Raw genomic sequence first — 21,974 nt, 5'->3', positions numbered from 1 at the left:
CGCAAATTCTTGAGACGTATGCTCGTATTGCGCCAGCCACAGTTTTTTTGCCATGCCCCTAGATTAGTAAGATTCATTTTCCTACAATAATAGGAATGTGGGAAACATAATGAGATTATTTCCAAGAAAATTCTATGGTTAGTTTTTAAGATATGGCGTCCCGCTTTTTTCAGGGAAAGGCCCCGGTAGTCGGTTACATCTCGGGAAAATGCAAGCGGGTCACCTAAAGCTATGCTACTTCTCTTGCAGATAACGTAAAATTTATCGAGAAAATCTAGGGTCAGTGGCAGAAATTTGGTTATTCAAATTCGAGAATAGAAAGTTAACGCTTTTATAGTTAGACATTGTATTTATAATTTTTTTCCCTAAAGAACTTGGCTAGCAAGCTTTCCATAAAGAGTGAAAGAGCGACTGGGTCTAATATCATAGCGAACGTGTTGGTTAGCGAGTTTGTCCAACCATCCACACCAGTCACTTCCGGAATGTGGAATTATCTGCTTTCCTCCACATAATCTTGTAATATTGAGAGATATTGTGCTTAAGACAGCTTTGCCCATCTATGTCTCTTCCCGTTAAAAAAAAAAAAGACTCAATGAGCTGGAAACAGTCAGGATAAACCATACACCTCACTCTTTGCATCCATTGGTCTTTTTATTGAAGCTGCGTGACAACCATCGCTTTACAACACAATCATTGCACCATTAGAGAGCGTATATAATATTCGTCCCGTATATTTAATTCATTTTCCTGTATCTTGTGGCTGATGACGTAATAACAATATAGCCATGCGGCATAGACTAGTTACTCTCCATGTTTACCGTATTCATTCGTAGATCTATTGACTAGCAATTCATTATATTCCGTGTATTTACATATTATTGATTCATATATTATTCACTGACATAATGCTTCACTTAGTAACGGAGAAAAGTAAATATAACCGTTGCTTGCCATAAGATGTCGACCTCGTGAAGACTAGACCTATACCAAAGTTGAAAGATAATACTTTGACTTTTTAACAGAAAAATTAACATTTAAACAAATTATTTGGCACTTGGAGGACTATACATCCCAGATGAGTCATATAATAATACGCAGAGAGCATCCTCGGAGACAACTATAGAGTTATTATCTCGTCACCAGCCACTCACACAGAGAGTAGAATAACTTAGGAAAAGTTCTCAGGTCCAGAACCCGCCAACTGCAACGGCTAAGTTGTCCGTGTGTTCTCCCGGGATGTATTCGAACTTCCACAGCAGATTGGTGACCACAACTGAAAGGAAAGAAAAAAGATAGATCAGATGGAGACTTGCTGCTTTTGTGTATGCTGTTTCTATGTGCAACGTCTCAATCTGAAATATACATAATTATATCCACACATATTTGTTCATTTACTATGCAGATCATTAGAAAGGACGACTGCAGTATAATTTGAGGAAATGTGTTGTTATTTCCTTCCTTTTGTCTTTGCCTTTCCTGTATTAGTTATCAAATTCGTCTATATATACACCTAAATAGAAACATATATGAGAAGTTTTAAACATATAAAGGTTGTATTTGCCATAAAACTTATACAATAAACAATAGACAGCAGACTCATACGTAAGAGACCGTTCATCACAACTTGCAAAAACCAAATCCAAAGATTTTAGATCTGAGAAGTATTACCAAAATGATAATTGTAATTAATATCTTTCAAAGGGCTATTTTCAGGCAGAGGAAGAATAATTATCATAATGTCAATTTCATTGAGAACTACTTATGACATATTGATTAACCACATGTACCGGATTAACCAGATGGAAAGCTGGGAGCAAATACCCCCCCCCCCCAACTTCAATTCGAAAAAAAAAAACAAAACAGAAGGCATATAGGAGTATAAGGAATGCAGCATTACCCATATGCCCTTCGGTGAGAGTTTCCAGAAGCTCTGGGCAGTAGTGGTCACACGGCTCTCTGGGAACAAGGCGAATGTGGCTCCATCCGCGCACTTGAGCCACCCACAGGAGCTCTGTCTGGAAGTCAATCTGCGAAGGATGAAATCAGTGGCGGTACAGACTGTTAACTTGTGCGAGGAAGTCAAATACATATCCTAAATTGCATGGCTAAATAATTTTTTCATTTATCGGTCTAAGACTCTGTCTTCCTGTTTTGATATTGAGTAGCATTTTAAATGGCGTACTTTTATTTTTTTCTCTGACCTGAATAAGGAACAGGGATTTATAAAAAGGAACTGATCCATGAAAATGAACTATGGAAAAATTTTTTTAAAAATAAATAAACACTCCCAACCGACCACAAACCCTTCCTCCCTCAATAGCTAATAATCTATAACATAACGTCAACCATACAACTAAGCACTGGAATTCTCTTTCCGATCTCGTTCTCCCATAATCTCGCAACCCTCATGATTTAAGAAACAGACGTCGCTCTTCTCGTTTGCGTTTGAGGCTCGCTATTTCGTTTTCATGTCTCTAATATTTTCCACTTGGGTCTGGGCTGTCAGGAAATATCAGATTGCAAGTTCTATCTGGCACAACATTAAAAGCTAACCTTACTCGGTGTTTCTTCATCTTACAGATAAGAACACTAACATTCAACCCAGATGGTCCTAAAGCATTGTTTACGCTAGTCATTTCGTCTTTTTGCACTTCCTCTTTCCAAGGTTTGATTTTGTCTCTTCCTTCGTGGGTAGAACCCCCTTTTCATTTCTCCTCAGTCTTGTTTCTCTTTTATCAGGCCTAGGCTAGATACGAACATCATTTTGCCCACTCCATAGGCCTCCTTTCATAAGGAAATTGGTAGAAGACAAGATTCAAGACCTCTCCTTACCTCTTTGTAAACTTTCCCTTTGAAATCCGAGGAGATCATGACCCAGTTCGAGTCTGATAAGTCCACCATATGAGGGATGAAATAGGGCCTCCTGTAGAGCTGCCGCAGAGCTTTGGCTGCCTTTTTGTTGCAGTTCTCCCTGTCAAGAAGAAGAAGAAGGAGAAAAATGAGACTGATATCCGGACATTGCAGGACAGTTTCATGAAAGAGCATAGAGAAAAAAATTTAAATCCATTTCACCCTGAGAAATCATATTTTATAATTTAAAATGCATTTTAATAATGGGAAAAAAAATAGAAAGACGTGTCAGGAAAAGAGAAACTTTTTTTAATAACAAGAAATCATGGAAAACACAACTGTCATCAAAAAATGAAAATTACGAAGGGAATAATATCATGGAGGGAACTTTCAATTTAAAAAATACCATGACAATGGATTTTCAGACTGAAAATGTTTTAAATGTAGTTCCTTGGAAAAGTGGTAAAACGCCTTTATCACAGGAGCAGTTTTCATGTGAAATGACTCTTTTCCTCTCTCTGGTTGCTCTCGGGCCGCATTGTGCCCCATTTCTGCTCACATCAAACTCCTAAGACCCGCTAAAGATTCAAATGGTGTTTTTATAAGGATCGAACGTTTACCATACACCTACCCCTCTTCATTTGTCCGGATTTAAGGATGAAATAAGGAGGCAACTTTTATATTACGTCCCAAAAGAGATTCACATCTCCCAAAGCCTTTGGATTCAAAGGGTTGTCATTTAATGTCTCATGAATGATAGTTTTGTGAAGAGAATGGGTGCATCATATCAACTGTGTTCCTGAACCAGGTCTTTGAGGTTTTATTCTATGTTTCTTTTTAAAGACAGATTGAATTATGTTCTGGCCTGGACCCCATCTACGAACGGGCAGCACGTTCCATGTTTTACATTCCAATGGATTCCGTTCTTTCAAACGTATTAATGCCTGTATTCGCTCCCATGTTACCTGAATTATTTTTTGTTCATTCGTTCAGAGATGAGATTGTTCTTTCCTATTACAAATATGTTGGTCAACTCGAAACATATTTTCTTATCTTTATATCATTTACAGAGTTAGAATTAGATTTTATGACCAATTACGACTTCAGCATAAAAAAAATTCTTGCACTCAAGCATACGACGTCATCGTACATAATCCTTTTATTCGTTATAGTATGAAGTGTGTATTGATGGAACTTCGATTTCAATAACTATAGTTAATCAGCTCAATTAGAGAGATAGAAAAGGCTTACAATTCCTACGGGTCAAAAAACCACTCAGTGCTTACCAATGGCCATACCACCGACGAACATCAGGATTGTGAATCTTCTTCAGGAATGTGCGCAAGTCATCTGGACGCAGGCGCAGATTGGACGTCAGTTCACACGGATAAATGGAACGAAGTTCATCGCTTAAGTACATCTGTGGAGCAAACAGCTGTCACTAATGGCTAAGATAACAATGACCAATATTCACGTGTTTGTGCCCTAAACATCTCTACAGTAATAAGTAACGTGTATCCATATAATTACCATTTGAATATTACAATAAAGGTCTACGGGTAGTAACTCCACGTTTAGACTTACAGTTATCCAGCCCGGGCCTAACCAACCTACCATTGGCCTTACACAATTATGCAGAATGAAGGTATCCTGGTACAAGATTTGGGACGGTACATAGCCTCCCTAATGTAGGGACTTGACGTTACGACCCTCTCCTATATTACATTCATTTCTGACGTCATGGATACACTTGTGTGACAAATTACGCAAATGGCACGATACCTCAGAAGGAATCGTAGGACTTAGGGCTTAGGCAATCAGGAAGCCAAGCTCTGTCACCATAGAACGTCCAGGGAAGGATAAGAAACCAGTTACTGGCTCATTCGTTTGTAACTGAGCAGGAAAACCGTTCAAAATAACTTCCTGATCAACATTCTGTATCTATCTATCTATCTATGTATATATATATATATATATATATATATATATATATATATATATATAGAGAGAGAGAGAGAGAGAGAGAGAGAGAGAGAGAGAGAGAGAGAGAGAGAGAGAGAGAGAGAGGGGGTTGTTCAGAAGTCATTTTGTAGTTATTACAAATAAACATACACACGCATATGCGTGTGCGTGCGTGTTATGTGCAAGAATTATTACAATATTCAAAGTTTATATAAGTAATGTATGTAGGCAATCATAAACGTGTTTTTAAGACTACATCGTGAATGAACCGCATATATCATAATTTTAGATCACCAGGCAGCATGGCAGGAGTATCATTTAGTCAGTATAAAGCTGTCAAGACGAACAAGTTACATGATGTTTAGTGAACTCCCCAAGCTACTTCATTACCCTGCCTTGAACATTGCACATTTCTTACACCCCGATGTGTACGGTGTAATTTGATAACCGCCCACCTCTGCAGGAAACGCTGCATTAGTCCTCGCGAGCATTTATCTGAACTCGGCATCCTGTTTGAAGGTCGCTCCTGAGTGGGAAGGGACTGGTCATCACGCCGTTGCAAAACGCCCTTGATACCGAAACATATGCGTGTAAAATCAGCATCGAAGGTCCGTCTGTAACTAAGCTAGGACTAGGGAGAACCAGGTATTTGCGGCTGATAACTCAGCAGGTAGGCTTATCCGCACTCCCAAGAGGCCCTGTCCTTAGCTCACTGAAACTAGTCAAGCCATGATGAGCAGGGTTCGAGTTAAGGATCACCACACAGTGATGTCCATCGGCCTAGTTTCAAGGGTCTTTATGGGGTGATAGATAAGGGGCCTCATTATTCCCCCCGTTCCTTATCATCGTACTATCATCATTTTTCATTTTGTTCTTTTGTGCTAGTTTTAATCATATATATACATAGATATATCATGATACAGTATGTTCTATACATGCATTGAGTATGCACGTACGTCTGATAACATCCTACATCCAAACAGAACGACAGGAACGCTCCTGTTTAATGGTTAGTTCCCCAGTTAGGGACATTTCCTTACCTACAGAGTCCACAAGACAACAGAATGCTCCAACCCCTAATGATGTGGTACATTAGGGTCAAAAGCCGTTAGTATTTAAGGCATGCTATGAAATTCACTGTACATTAAGAATGTGTTATGAACGAGTTATTCGTGCCTTAACATTTTAAAACACACACATACGACTGCGAGCATTTATATATATATATATATATATATATATATATATATATATATATATATATATATATATATATATATATTATATATATATATATATATATATATATATATATATATATATATATATATATATATATATATATATATATATATATATTTCAGGGTGTGTGTGTATATATGAGAGCGCGCAGGTATGAGTTACCTTTTCTCTCAAGATTCTTCATTCTAGAATATTGTACTTGGCAGAATATAGCAGTCAACAATTGGCCGTTAGGTTCATGTTAAATTTTAATGTCTCTTGAGGTGAGTCATAAGAAAGCGGATATCACTCAGATGTCTTACATAATATGCGTTTAGATGTGAAACCTAATATACAAGTAAATAATATATATATATTATAATGAAAACTAACCTCAGTTACATTGTCGAACCAGAACTGCTCAGTGTTCATGACCGGCCAGTCTTCCATCGCATCCAAGACTATGAAAGGAATGTCATTCTTCAGATAATCTTCAGAAACAACTCTAGAAGAGACGTTGGAGAGCCGTTCTAAGCGTTCCAGGCTCTCGCAGACCTACAACACAAGGGAAGAAGAATCAGTCAGAAGATATCAGAGATAATTTCTTCCTCGTCGATCTTTCAAATCTACAAAAATGAATAAAGAACAACACTCTTATTGGAGGTAGCCACTTCTATTCGTGGGTTAATTTCCAGTTAAATTAATACAGTCATCTTCCTACCAGCAAGATTTGTGAAACGATTGAAAACCAAACGGTTGCTATTAAAGACAAGGGGCTTAGAACGCCATGTCATTTGAATTACGATACAACAAGGCAACACTCACATTGCAATCGTCCTCAAGCAGTGACCGGGAAACATAATACGGGTTGGTTATGAAACAATCGGAATAGTAAATCTTGGTCCAGTCCCACTTAGGAAGGATCTGTGAATGCAGACATAAAGGATTAACAAAAACATCATTAGTACCTCACGTGGCTTAAAATATTTATGGTGACGTCACCCCTGCCTCAACTGTAACATCACTGTCATTTGCACTTTAGCAATTGCAGATATTCACACCGAAGGAATGCATTTTATTCGATGGTAACATTCACATGCTCAATATCTACTTACCAACAAGAGGAAGTGGCGAAAAAAAACACTCGACATCTTTTGTACCCAACCGATCTGAAAAGTAAGTTCATGATATAGACGCGTCCCTTATGGTCACCGGGATGTAAAGATTTCTATTTAATATTATCAGATTTAAAAACAGAAAATGAAAGAGTCAATGAAATTCCCAGTTCTGAAAAGCTATTTTATACAAACGATAAGAATTAGCACTAAGCAAGGGCCTAGTATTTTTATCCAAGAATCCAACAAGAAGTGAGAGATCAATTTTACCATAGACTCAAATGGATATACTTCATCTGTTCATGATTAATAATAATAATAATAATAATAATAATAATAATAATAATAATAATAATAATAATAATAATAATGATAATCACCTGGAAGAGTAAGTAAATGGCCAGTACAAAGCCGATCGTGAGCCCCAGTACGCGAAGAAGCCATTTGATTTTCTCTCTCAACTGAGCTCTCGACACGGCATCAATCAAAGGCTGCGTTATTGTCTCCCATTCGCTTCCGCTTATCTGGTGACGAAAATGACAATCAGTGCTTTTGAGAAATGAGTGTGAAGGAAATGATTAGGATGATAATGATATAAAAATGATGAGGTGAATAATGACTTAGACGATGATGCAGAAAGTACTGCAATAACGTCACAAAAAAAAAAAAAACATGATCTTGATAAATGTATACTCGGGATTTGGTACATTTTTACCAAGCACAAGCTAATTATTTATATCAGATCGTTTAATTTACACGACTTGGCAAAACGTCGAGATGTAGAAAATAATTGCAATCGAAAATAGACATAAACATTCAGGATAAAATACGGCCCTTTTCCGTATCTACACCGCGTTCCATGTTGCTCTTACGGAGTCTTGACCCAAGGTCTAGAGGTCTAGACCTTGGCTTGACCATTCTGGTTTGCTGCGGTTATGCTGCTCATCTGCTATTCAATGGGAGCCATTAATCAAGGGTGTGAGTCACAAAGGTCAGGTATTTTGTCATTCCATCAGTCCAAGGAATAAGTCTTTCATTATTAGCTTCCCTTACGAATGTGGAGAGCAAGTTTCTCTATAACATGACTGGTGCTTATCTTATCCAAAGTTAAATACCTTTGGTATTTAACTTGGACCCTCTTCACAAACATATGGTACTTCACCTAGCTGCTGTTTAAAAGTTTTCTGTTCTTAAGATTCAATCTGTGGTTCAAATCCTAACACTGAGGGCTACGGCATTCTTCTGTTATCAACAATGGCAGCCCTTTCGTGTTCCCCGATGCTGTTTTAGAGTTTTCTGCCTGTAACAACCACATGAGCCAAGTTGCAATTGTAACAGTTAATGGCTCGTACCTCGGTTCCGTCCTGTTCATTTATTTTCCCAATTTTGTTTTTACAAAGGGATCTGCAGATAGTACTGGAAAAATGAAATATAAATGTGTTCATCGACTTCTGATTTATTGTGATAAGGTAATTTACCTCCGTTAGCCACTTTCTCCTTTCGATATTTCAATGGCAAACACATCTTGATTTTTATAGAACATTTTTTCGGAAACCAGGTTGGATACGCTGAATTATGAAAACAAAATTTAACGATGTATGTCACTTCGCCTAAATAAGCGCGGTCACAAAGTCTACACGAAAATAAAATAGCATATTCGTCCAATGCGGAAACGTATCTTCAGTAGGTCAACATTTTGTCACTTTTCTCCATAGCTTAAGTTTGTTATAAAACCCGTGTATACTGTCTATCTTACGTGACTGACTGATTGATTAAAGATTTTTTCATTGACTGATTGATTGGAGAATGTCTATCAGTCCTCTAAGGAAAGTTATTATCCCAAGGTTTTGGAAAAATAACCCTGCAGGAAATGAAAGATTTTGGGGATTTGTTTCGCAAAGATGTTTATTGTCATTAAGTCCTTTCTAAATTTATATTTTCAGATATCCAGAGGACAGGAAAAAACACATTCAAGTTCCTTAAAAGGCCACAGAGAGAGAGAGAGAGAGAGAGAGAGAGAGAGAGAGAGAGAGAGAGAGAGAGAGAGAGAGAGAGAGAGAGAGAGAGAGAGAGTTCCCAACAAGGTTAAACACCATTTTTTTTTTTTGGCAGGTGTGGTCGGTGTATTATGGAAATATGTCCAATATCATTTGGTCAGGTCAGTGCCATAAGTTTTCATATTCATTTTTTTTAATTTCTTTTATAGTTTCTTTGCTATTTCTATTTATTTTCACATTTGATTGTTTATTCTTCTACTCTTTTACTTCTGTTTATCAAGTTAGTGGGTTTGTGGCACGTTCCATTACGAGATGCATGAAGTATGAAGAGTAATAATAATAATAATAATAATAATAATAATAATAATAATAATAATAATAATAATAATAATAATAATAATGACCAGGAAATAAAAGAATCAAATAAATTTTCTACCCCTAACTTATTGCTGAAATTCATACATTAGGAGGTCCCAATTTATTTCCTCACATAATCCTTACCCAGATAAGTGCATATACTTCGTCTCATGACAGATAAAAGGAAACTGAGCTTCATTATAAAAGGGTCTGCATTCTGATTATCTTTAACATATATTTCTATGACCCATTTACAGGTATTCTAGTTCATTGAGCATGAACGAAGAAATCTACGTCTTTTGCACAGACACACGCAAATATTATTGTTATTATTATTATTATTATTATTATAATTATTATTATTATTATTATTATTATTATTATTATTATTATTATTATATACATGTATATATAATTATATATATACATACTGTATATAGTGGGTATATATTACTCTGCACTGTATGCATACTTATAATTGTTATTAGGCTATTAGTTAACCAATGTGTAATTGCAAAATTAATAGGGTACACCTTGACAAGGTGCTATTCCATATGTCACCAGAGATTCATCTTCATGTGGTATACCTCATCTGCAGAGCGCAGTATAACCTACTGATGATTAAATATCCTTGTTCTTTTTAAATTTCTGCTTGACATTTGCTTGCACTGCCTACGTGATGCATGCTACTGTGCTGGTATTGTATTCCACTTGGCCTTAAATATAGAGGGAAAACGGTAAAACTTGTTCTGAGAACGTGTCTGAGAACGTGCAGGTCTGAGAACGTACAGGTCTTGCAACGGCATAACAGTCGCATTGCAACTTTCACTTTTCGGATATGCCGCTAACCTTGCTTGTCGTCAAAGATCAACCACTTGTGGATTTGTCACGTACGCACACTGATTCGTGAAAGCAACACTGTAAAACTGCAGGAAATGGCTGTGATTGATGCACAGGAGTAAATTCTCTCTATCACATGGACATTGCCTGTTTATTATTATAGGGTTGTGATTTTCTTGAAATTACAGTACACATAAGCACTAATAGAGGTCTGAAGTATATTCACAATACATAGACAATACAAGGCTAACAGACTGTCACCCACACTATATATACACACACACACACACACACACACACACACACACACACACACACACACACACACATATATATATATATATATATATATATATATATATATATATATACACATATATATATACACACGTATGTATGTATCCGCGTCTGAAAATACAGACCCACATTCAAGTAACAATGCAAACGAACGTCTTTTTTTCTCGACTTACCCCCTGCCTTTCAAGCAACTCGTACAGTGTCATTATTTCTTCATTGAGCACAATCATATTTTGGTCGTCACTTTCGCTCTTCTTTTTGGCACTCGGAGGGCTCCGATTTTCCCTTGCCGATGGCTGAGGCTGGCCGCCCATGACAGCGATATATGCAGAAGAAACCACGTAAACAGGTAATTGACAATTCACACTCGATACTCGGCAGCCACGAGAGGCTGTCTGAAAACTGACTAGTTTCTGGCAGGAGGGATAGACAAGATTCGGGGAGTTGCCTTGAGTTGAAAAATGGCAACGGCAAGACCCGTTCAGCTGCTGGGGCACGGTGCGATGTTGATTGCCAAGTAGATTCGGGAGATGCCAGTTACTGCTTATTCTGGGCAATTGCTTTCGTAGCTAAGATTTGAATACGTCTTTGCAAGTCTCATGCTTCCTTTCAATCTGGTCGATATCAAGAATAAAGAGGTATTCTTCAACCAGTCTCAGGAAAAAAAAAATATAATACCTAATTTAGGATTCTTGAACGATAAGAACAATTATTGTTAAACAGAACCTTACCCAATCACCTAATCGTTGATACAAATAGATATTCAAGCTTTTTGTACTAAAATATTCTATAATTTCATTATCCAGATTATATTATAATTAAAAATTATAAATTTTGAAAACATTTGGCAAACCTCGTACGTCTGGTAGGTCCACACGGCCTTTTCATTGAACGAGTCTGAATACAGGAGATCGATAGATGTGCTGCATGCCTGAGGAAGGAGAATTTTAGGTAATGGATCTCGAGAAATCTTGTAGGACACTTTGACAGACACATTATATACAGTATATATATATATGTATATATATATATATATATATATATATATATATATATATATATATATATATATATATATATATATATATATATATATATATATATTTTTTTTTTTTTCTTTTTACCCTTAGAGAGAGTACTCTAGAAAGGTTACCTATCCAATTCTTGGTTTGGCTTTTACGATGAGTTAGGGAGCTCTGATTGTTGCCCACCTCACTGGAATAACTATCAAGTACTCATTCACCACTGTGGTAGACAGAGGCATCATAAAGTTAACTGGAACGTGCCTGAAGCACACCACAGACCACAAATTCCTAACACAGGTATGTATATAGTACTGTATATATAGTGTATATACAGTATATATAGGCCTATATATACTGTGTATATATATATATATATATATATATATATATATATATATATATATATATATATATATCCAAACAGAAAATTAACAAAGCTGCTTTACTTACCATGGCAAGAATCAAACAGTACTTATAACAGTCAAGATTTAAAGATTTGCCTAACAGATATTTTTAAAAGGAAGTTCTTATCAAATGGAGATGCTTGAAACAAGGTATGAGTTATCCAGCTCACTGACAGTACCCTTGCCCATCCTACTAAGACTGAGTTGGTTACGAAGCTGGTTGTGTTTGGTAACTCTTGATGCCTCCCATTATGGATTAGATTGGATTATGAAAGTTAAGCTTAAAAGCTAAGTACCGGGCCAGTGAGGTCAATCACTGCTTGCCTTTTAATACGAGCCACTATTCTTCATGCAATGAACCAAGGCATTATGGTCTCGACAAGAGATAGTAGTGATAGAAGTTCAAGGATGAAATAATAATGGTGTCGTATTGGATAAGGATAAGGAGGGGCTTGTCTTGGAGAAACATATGAAACACCTAGGAGACTTACGTGTACTTGGCCGAGGTCTACCACCTTCATTCGGACTTAACACTGGAGCACAGCTGGTGTAGCTCAATTTCTAAGCGACTGATTCCAAATCTTCATGAATTAAGGTTGCTGACTTTCAGTACGCATTCCAGAATGCTAAAGATGCTAATTAGTATTTAACAATGCCTGATGAAGAAATTTCTGCTGCTGCTCAGACACAGGATGATGATATTTCCAACAGAGGGACACTCAAGAGCCTAATACACCCACAATCCCATCCACAAGAAATTGCAATCCGGGATGTATTGTGGATTTCCTTTTGAGATGTGATAAAAAACATCAATGAGCAGCAACTCGACAATTTCTTGTTAGCTGTTACCATTCCGATTCAAACCCCTGAGTAACACCGTGGCCCCATCCTCTGAGTCAACATTGCAGACCATCTTATCATCTGCCCTTGCTGTTTTAATGCCTGACCCTAAAACTTCTTTCGGGGCTTGCTGCTCGAGTTGGATATCACACTGGGATTAAACCTTACCCAAGTCTTCATTGTCACACTTTCCCGCTCCTATGCTTGGCAGTGTTCACAGATCGTACTTATTGGAACTGAGGTAGTGTATAGCTACTAGACTAAGTGAGAAAACTTATTTCTAGCATTGTGAGACGTCTGATTGATAAACCATATCTTAAAACGATTTCCTATGGTACCATGCTGAAGATATATGAATAACATAAAAGTAGAAATTACCTAGTGTCTGCCCTAGTTGATGTGGAAAGATTGCTGCTAGACTACTAGTAAATACCAGTACCACATTAGCTTATGAAAAATATCCACGAAAAGTGTATAAAACCTTCAATTTTCAACCAAGCAACTAGAGCAAATTTTAAAACAATAATACAATGCTTAAGGCCATTACTTTAAATGCTTCAGGAAGATTAAATTACAAATGAAGCAGTGTCCAGAGGCTTGAACAAAGGCAGTGATCTGAACACTGATGTCCCCATAGAAGGCTACCAGTCTCAGCTTGCCTTGCAAGACACTTATTTTATAGTCCTTTTGATGCCAGCTGTCTTGCTTTATTCCTTTTACTTTCCTCCCTCTCCTTTGGTCCCATCTGCCTAGTGGTTGACCCTACAGCGTATACACGCATGTACATTTTTCGAACTTGTGGCCAGCATGTTAAATTGCTGAATTTAACACAGTATTATGTGTAATACAATAATTTAAAAATTTTGTTTGCTGCAGAAAACCATGTTTATTGGGCTATCTTCAGTGTTATAACGATTCAAATCAGTTACCAGCACTCCTTAACACCTCATGGTTTTTATTGACTTACAGAATTATGTCTGCATAAAATTGGTTTTCTGCTTCGGCAAAGTTAGGCCAGAGTTTGAGGTAGACTAGACTAGGCTACTGGTTAACCATATATTGTATAACATTACTGTACATCTCTCTCATTTTTGTCTGGTTGCTTATGGTCATGTTGAGCATAATTAACCAATAATTCACTTATTGTGACAATTATATTGATTTGCACATTTTACTAAAAAGTCTAAGTGGGTGCATTATTTGTATTTTACAGGGTCCATCATTTCAGTTTTTACGTGGAGTAGCCACATGCTTGGATAAAGTAGGTCATAGTTGGAGGTCAACTAGCCTGGTCTAGGGGTTGATCATATACTCCTTGGATTTTTTTTTTTTTTTTTGAGAAAGATGATTCAAATAAGAAAACCATCTATATCCTCAAGCTTCACCTACACTCAGGGGATGGAACTTTGATCTTTCAAAATGGATACAAAGTTCTGTATGTGGACTAATATCAGAGAAGGGCACAAACCCATAAAATGCAAAAATAGGAAATAAAAGCAATACTGTACTGACAATGACGGAGCAAGGAAGGAGGAATGAAAATTCAGGTATTGTAAAAGTGATGGAATCTAAAACTAACAAGTGCAGCAGCCATATACATTCTAAAAATGCACCTGGGAACCAGAGAACAGATCAGATCATGTTGGTGATGGAGGTATGCTAAAAAATCACACAATTACAATTCATAAAGTTTTGACGAGTTAAAACCAATATCTTTAACTTCACAACTGTTAAATGAAATATAAAATGCTGGAATGCTTTGGCAAAGGCAACTTTTTGCTACTAATTTACATCCTGAGTAACAAAACTGGTTTTAAATTTGTTGCAAAAACTTTAATTATAAGGATTCATACATCTTAAGCACTCCAATCTTGTTTATACACACCTCTTGATATGTTGGTTTTAACTCAAAAACATAAACTTGGAGTATTTGTACAAGTATTTACATGTAAATATAAATCTCTTTTCATCTATACAATTTAACATGACATTGGTATATGACATTTTACCATATTTATCACTGCGTATTTTCCAGGTTGTATTTAGTTTAATGTGCTGCCATCTGTCTATCACTTGTTAGCCAAGATGAAACGGGGGAAGGGAGATCTAGGTAAGGCACTGTACCTTACATTAAGGAAGGTCAAGTAAGGATATGTTGCTGAAATTACAGTTGTTGATTTTGATGTACAGTTCAGAAGATTTTCCTTTTAATTTGCTCAAGGTCTCTACGGTTCACATGTTCACTACTATAAGGCAAGTATGATTCTCATTATACTCAATCAGAGGCACATTAATCTTTTGCTAAGTCATAATTATGAAAGATATAAAAGTGAAAGCACAATGACCACAAACAATACAAAAAGTTCATGAGTAAGGTAATACAGCGGATTACAGTACCAACAAACTAAAGAGTTAAATTTACTGCTTCATATAAACAACTCCACAATACCTTTGTGATAGATCATATTGAAGAATATTTCTCATTTTTACATATAGTACTAGTGGAAATAATTGAAATTTATGTTAGACATTTCTTGGAGCTAAAAATGAAATGCTTTTATTCTGAAAATGGCTAATATTTTTACTTGTCTCTTCCATTAAAAGAACAAATGACATTAAAAAATGGAGGAAAAAGAAAATACATATAAAATTAACTATGTAATAACCCACTGGGCTGCTTATAAAGATGTATACATATAATTTACAATATTTCCAATTTGTAACAGTAATTGTCTTATCTAAAATTCATATATAAACATTGAAAACCTAACTTAATTATTTGTGCTCATATATCAAAAGGGGAAATTCACGGCTTTGTCATATTTTCCTGTGAATGACTTGGTAAAAATATGATCAAAGTAGTTTTCTCCCCTTCTCTTAATAAAATTCATTTACTTAAAATTCCATAATTTATAATGCAACTCATGACCTTCAGTATTCCTATGAAATTTATCCACATAGATTTATTCGTACTCGTAACTTTTAAATACATATAATACACATCTGACGATAACAAAAAACAATGAACAACATAATAAGTAATGCACTGTCAACACTCTACGGAGACGGAATTGTGGCAATTGGTACTGTGTAAGAGGTTTAGATGCTTCACTGCACGTTCACTAATGTTAAGGGCCGGATCAACGAGTCTTAAATCATCCTTTTTGAGGAGAGAAAGTCCACTAATTCCTAAGTATGTGTGCAGCCCATCAGGATGGGTATTTGGATATTTTGCCAAGCCACCAGTGATGGGATCTTGTGTAGATAATACGAATTGCCTGAGGGCTTCCAGGTCCAGGAAGTCAATTCCACCAAGAAGCTGGAAATTGTTAAATAAAATCAGAAGGGAAAATCCTTCAATACCTTGTAAATAATAAATTCTAAGTACTTCTCCATGCATAATTTTATAAGCAAATTATTTGTTTACTGATTTGACATATTTAACACAAAACTTTCATGACAAAGATTAGTGATCATGGGTCTTGCTAAATTTACATATGATACTGCACTATTAACAAATAATGAGAGGAAAACTGACAGTTTTGATAAAAAATATTTGTTGAAGAGAGAGTTTGTACTCATAAAAATGTTATTTGTCTGCTTGCAACACACACTCGAATTCTCAATTCATTATATTCACCAAGAAAAAATATTTAAAATTTTACATAAGAGCTTAATGATATTACGAAACGACAAAAAATTTTCAACATTAGCAACACTGGCCCAGACTTTGCTACTTGACAGAAACTTATCAACCTATGTAACACTGCAATGGAAAATACAGAAGGAAAGCTTTCTGTCAGTCCCAAAATCAGAATTTAAAACTTACCTTTAAAGAAGCTCCTATCCAAAATGTGTAACAGGTATCTGATCGTTTATTTGGCCGACCTTGTAACCCTCCCTCCGCACTTTGACGATTAACTAACCAACGGATTAGTCTCTGTCTCTGTAAAGAGGAAAAAAAAGTACGACTGACTTCATCTGTTGGGTAAATGTTTTCATCTGTTGGGAAAACATCAAAAGGAAGAGAATGACTTTTCAAAAAAATCAACAGCACACTTCACTTAACATTGTGAAAAGGAAAAAACAAGGGCAATATCTTGCTTCAAAACAGAACCTGACTACCACATGGGGTCCTATGTTCAACTTCAGGAATTCAGTCAGTTCACTGATTTTCCAATGTAAACAAAACATTCAAGAATATAAATGCAGTGGCAAGGAATACTGCATTATTAATAACTACTGCATTACCTGAATCAAAGAAATCTCAATACAGTAAAGTATACATAACAATAATTAACCGTCAAAGCACTGTCATAGTGCGTTAAGAAAATATAAATATGAATCGTGAATGTCAATCATGGCCTCCCTAATCATTCTTCCAAACTCAAAAAGAGAACAGCAATGCAATAAAAGTACCTGCACCGTACTACAGCCAATTAAGTGTTATGAATGAACTCGGGCAATACATACCAAATCCTCAAAAACTTACTTGTGACTGTGAAAGTGTAGATTCCAGCTGACCCATTAAATGTAAAGTTGCAATGGCACAATAGCTGCTGCCACCATGAGCTTCTAAGTATATTCCTTGTCCAAGAGCACCTTCATAACTCTGAAAACAAGAAATAAGAGAGAAATATAGACATTTTTCAGAGGAGTAATAAGATATTATTTCTTGGCTTAGTAATGCATCATCTTTTAAGACCAAATCACAGAGTTCCACTTCCCTCTCTTCCCCATTTGTGCTTTTATGGTACATTTTGGGCACCAAAAATTCCAAGCTCTACACACACACATTTCAATCCTGAACAGCTCTAGTGACACCATGTGTTATATTCTTTACACAGTACAGAGTTTACCCCAACACTTTCCCACAAAAGCAATATGGTCTCTCACCTAACTGTACTTTTCCTCAAGTTCTTTTCCTTTGACAGTAAGCTTCATTTTGGTTATGTTTTCAGTCCAAATCATATGCAGCAGTTAGATTTTTTATATTCCTAATACCGTAATATATACTGCCTATGATGTAGTACATTTTAGATGTTATTAACTTAACTATCCTACATCAATCCATTTCTTTCATCTTAAAGCTCAGTCTACGATAAAATATCAAATGGATACCACAAGGCACGAGACAAAAATCCCTTTCATTTATGAGAGAAAAAACAAAATACAAACTACATTATATGTACATTAATTGCTTTGCTCTTATGAGTGCATTGTTAATCATATACTGTATATACCTAACACAGAAATCTTACTGTTACTTCAAATGTCTCCTAAGTCAATATTTGTCCATTTTCTATGAAAAACAATAATCAATCCTATCTCCCATTTCCTCTTTATTGCCACAGCAAAAGGAGAAAAAGAAAAGTTATAATTACCATGCTATTAATGATGTATTTTTTTGCTGTGTCTAGATTAATGGCAGAAAAATCTTGAAGAATATAGCATATAGCTGCAGCACAATACATGAACCTCATATCGTTTTCACTGCCTCCAAGAGTTGAGAAGAAGCTGCAAAATAACGCACATTAAGTTTAAATAGCAACAAAGCCATTAACCACTATTATTATAAAGTATGAAGCAGAGGTAATCATGGTATAAATGAATTAAAAATGAAATGAAAGAAAACAATAAAATGAAAAATACCCTATATATAAAGGATAGGCAAAATTTCCACCTGCCCATCAGTGACTTAACACAGTTAATTACTGATATGGTCAATAAATTTGTATTTAGGGCAATCAAGTATTACTATAAAATAAATAAGTAAACTAATGATTCTTTATTTATCTATATACTGTACATGTGCAAAAACAAAAAACCTTGTAAAATTACTGAAATCACTTGCTCTGATGGAAACCATCATGCTGTATGATAACTCATACTACTCCAAAAATAAAATCTGTAAAAGCCTTGTTCCATCTTACAATTACAAGTAAAAAAAAATATTTGATTTTCCATTATTATCATCACATGCTGAGGATGTAATTAATCCAGTAAGGAAGTGAACATGATAGATAATTAAATTCTAAGTAATAACATGTTGCAGCCTCTGGAAATTTCATAAATGGCTTAATTACTTTAGCAGGTATTGTCTTTCCTTCAAAACTGAAATGACAAAAAATAAATTAATGGGTTTAGTATGATTACCTTCCATCCTGGCATTGTAAGGCAGCAACATGAGCTAAAACGGCTTTTCTATTGACTCGACTAAGATCATCTCCTAAAATAATGAGGGAAGCGAGTGCTGTGTAAGTCATAGTTATGTGACCACAATCGAAAGAACCCATATGATGTAAGTATTCCTCTGAAGATCGACAACTGGCAAGTGAGGACCCACCACGGAAACCAGCATTTCGCATATCTACCAAATGAAAAAGAAACACAAGTTTATGGTAAACACCATAAAAAGCTACGAGTTTTGTATACTGCAGGAGAGCCTTCATTTTCATTATTCTACTACCCTTCTAGACACTGGAAAAATGAACAATACACTCCAATACTTATAAAAAATTATAAAAAGATACACAAAATTAAGAATACACTGAGATTTATATGTAAAGTTTCAGCACCCCGGATGATATATGATAAACAAAAGCATTCATTTATGCAGTTTCCTACAACTGCATTTTAGGTCATTCATATGAATTTGCATAAAGCAATTTTACATGTAATGAAAAATAAAAAAAAAGAATCTCTCTCAAGATATTTTTTCCCCCTGACAATAACTCCTGGTATATTAAACAGTTGACTTACCTGCATCATTTTCTGGAACTATTTGTAATGAATATATCCAATCTATGATATTTTTCTTTTCAGAATCTCCTAATTCTTCAAGGGCATTTAAAAGGTCTAGTCCTGAGAGTGTGAAAAAAAGCACCGTCATGCTGAAACAAAATAAGAAAATAAAGTTTTACAACAATGATCAGCTCAAATGAGGACAGTTCATAAACATGAAAAGCATCTCAACTCCTGGACTCTCAACGAAGACAAATTTAATTATTGAATTTGTAAATTGATTTTCTAAATTTCAGGTCACAATTCAAATTCTCTGAGTAGGACTGAAACTCTAACAGCCAAAAATAATTTTTAGTAATTAAACCACTGACACTTTTAAAAAACAAAAAATTAACATTTCCATACACAAAAAGCAGTATAACATTTAATCACCTCAAAAGCCAAACCCTAACACTGTACCTTATCTCTTTCATTTCAAGTATATTTATTATTCATTTAACTTTTGCTCAAATTTCCCTTTCATCTAACAGCAATACTTTCAGAGACTTTATACAGTATTTTTTTTATTAATAGATTTATATCTCAACATGGCTTCATTAGTGACTGAGAAATAAAAAAAAAAGGAAAGGACCCATCCCAGTTTGTCTTGACCAGCACAGAAGAAATAACACCAGTAGGGTGTATGCTTGCATTAACAAAAGGTAATAGTTTCCTTACTAAGTACAATTCCTTTCGGGTCTTGTAGAATTATCAGCATCAGAATACAGCTAAAACACTATTTTCAAATAAACATAAAAAATTCACAGTATTTTATATATACTGTACAGGCCACCCCTCAAAACCACAACACCTCACTAAACAGAATAATTACTGACCTAGCCTTTCTAGACTCATTTCTTTTTTGGCTGCAGAGAGTACAACTTCTCATTAACCAGGGAGAGGGGAAAATAAATTGGAACTTAAGGTAAATCAACGATGACCCTAGTCTGAAACTGATAGGGAAGCACAATAAAACCCAGTAAGTCTGTCTACCTTTAGGGTCATGTTAGGTAAGGAGGGTTAAGCTGCAGTGTAGATGATTTTTCCATTGATTTTTGTTTAGCCCAAGCCCACACGGAATACCTGCTTCACAATGGGCTTGCCCTATTATAGTCAGATATAGGGGTGTTATCTTAGGCTAGCCTAGATTTAGCAAGCATTTATTAAAGATAACTTATGAATATGGTCTTTGTCAGAACCACATCCTACCTAATCGGGAAAACCACATAAATTTGTTTTCGAAAGATCGTTATTTACATTTACCGAGATTAAGTTAAGCACAAATGTGGATTATCTTAGACTAGCCTATTCAATTAGGCTATGGCTAGCCTAGCCTTGCAAATATAAAAGAAAAAAAGGGTGTGACATAGCTGGCTGAACACTAGCCTAACCCTGCCGCTAGGATAGGCCTATCCCTATCCTGCGAATAGTTAATTTGGGTGATAATGTATTAAAAAGAGCCTAGCAATGAAATTTATATAAAAATACCCACAGAGTTTAAAGCTTAAGGTGAAAAAGGCCACGATACCCTAGGCTGGGCCAACAAACTTTCGCAAACTTACCGACTAGTGTCAAAGGTAACTGTACTGAACGGGAGAATTTGTAAGCTCCTCTGCAAAAACTTAACGTGTCTTTTCCGTAAAAATTTGTATTCGTCACAAGAGGACATTTTTTATCGCTTTTTTCTACCTACACTACTTAAGAATAGTAACTACGGTATGACAAGGGTTGTCCTTGTTTACAAACTTTGTGCTTGACTATGACAAAGAGCTGCTGTCATTGTCAACTTGATGTCGACGATGGTTATGGTACGGCACTCGTGTAACAATATCTAAACTATTTCCTTTCTTTGTCTTTGGAATGACTTAATTTCCTTATCAGTTTTTTTTTCAGAAATTTTGGTATAGTGCTTTCAACAACAGCTACTATTATTTATTAGTTTATTACTGCGTTTTTTCTTAAATAGCTTATTTAGGGAAAACTAAATGCTCCAAGGCAGCGTAACTTTTTCGTCTTTCACATTTTCGTCGATAAAACTCAACATTATCTCGAACACTAAGTTGACACTTGCAACGTCAGCTGGGTAGCGATAAGCATGAAAGTTTCTAAGCTGTATAACATTCTTTTAGTCTGCCTTTAATATCGGATCTTAAGGTCTGCTTTAAGTTTCTAAAATATATAGTTTTCGGGTAAAGTTGCTAATCTTATACTAATGAAAAAAAAATGTATCAATTCAGCCTCTTAAATTTTGTCATATTGCAAGATTCGAGTGCAACTTAAAAA

At 35.6% G+C, this 21,974-nt stretch overlaps 2 protein-coding genes across 2 annotated transcripts; both read right to left on the bottom strand.

Annotated features, from left to right (window-relative positions):
* Nucleotides 1-632: 632 nt before the first annotated feature.
* Nucleotides 633-11,255, bottom strand: LOC136848723 (uncharacterized). The gene is made up of 9 exons (XM_067121245.1): nt 10,813-11,255; nt 7,529-7,672; nt 7,149-7,202; nt 6,859-6,957; nt 6,427-6,588; nt 4,137-4,270; nt 2,833-2,971; nt 1,898-2,027; nt 633-1,273 (listed from the first exon to the last, which is right to left on the bottom strand). Exons 1-9 carry the CDS (start codon nt 10,951-10,953, stop codon nt 1,182-1,184), a joined length of 1,095 nt encoding a protein of 364 aa, XP_066977346.1. The 5' UTR covers nt 10,954-11,255; the 3' UTR covers nt 633-1,181.
* A 4,298-nt stretch (nt 11,256-15,553) lies between these two features.
* Nucleotides 15,554-21,497, bottom strand: betaggt-I (geranylgeranyl transferase type-1 subunit beta). Its single transcript, XM_067121242.1, has 7 exons — nt 21,254-21,497; nt 19,671-19,801; nt 19,065-19,278; nt 18,293-18,425; nt 17,401-17,520; nt 16,738-16,854; nt 15,554-16,227 (listed from the first exon to the last, which is right to left on the bottom strand). Exons 1-7 carry the CDS (start codon nt 21,358-21,360, stop codon nt 15,958-15,960), a joined length of 1,092 nt encoding a protein of 363 aa, XP_066977343.1. The 5' UTR covers nt 21,361-21,497; the 3' UTR covers nt 15,554-15,957.
* Nucleotides 21,498-21,974: the final 477 nt, after the last annotated feature.

This window comes from Macrobrachium rosenbergii, chromosome 19, assembly GCF_040412425.1.
Source record: "Macrobrachium rosenbergii isolate ZJJX-2024 chromosome 19, ASM4041242v1, whole genome shotgun sequence".
NCBI lineage: Eukaryota > Metazoa > Arthropoda > Malacostraca > Decapoda > Palaemonidae > Macrobrachium > Macrobrachium rosenbergii.
This window is presented reverse-complemented; position numbering and strand designations above follow the sequence as displayed.

What these genes read in the sequence shown, in the direction of transcription:
- LOC136848723 (XM_067121245.1), bottom strand. Translation starts at nt 10,953, where the DNA reads ATGGGCGGCCAGCCTCAGCCATCGGCAAGGGAAAATCGGAGCCCTCCG. An exon ending in TGCTTGAGGACGATTGCAAT is followed by an intron (nt 6,589 to 6,858) that starts GTGAGTGTTGCC and finishes CTTGTGTTGTAG; the next exon opens with GTCTGCGAGAGCCTGGAACG. An exon ending in GGTTCGACAATGTAACTGAG is followed by an intron (nt 4,271 to 6,426) that starts GTTAGTTTTCAT and finishes TTTGCTCCACAG; the next exon opens with ATGTACTTAAGCGATGAACT.
- betaggt-I (XM_067121242.1), bottom strand. Translation starts at nt 21,360, where the DNA reads ATGTCCTCTTGTGACGAATACAAATTTTTACGGAAAAGACACGTTAAG. An exon ending in GTTACCTTTGACACTAGTCG is followed by an intron (nt 19,802 to 21,253) that starts GTAAGTTTGCGA and finishes ATTTTGTTTCAG; the next exon opens with CATGACGGTGCTTTTTTTCA. An exon ending in CTACACTTTCACAGTCACAA is followed by an intron (nt 16,855 to 17,400) that starts GTAAGTTTTTGA and finishes TCCTCTTTACAG; the next exon opens with AGACAGAGACTAATCCGTTG.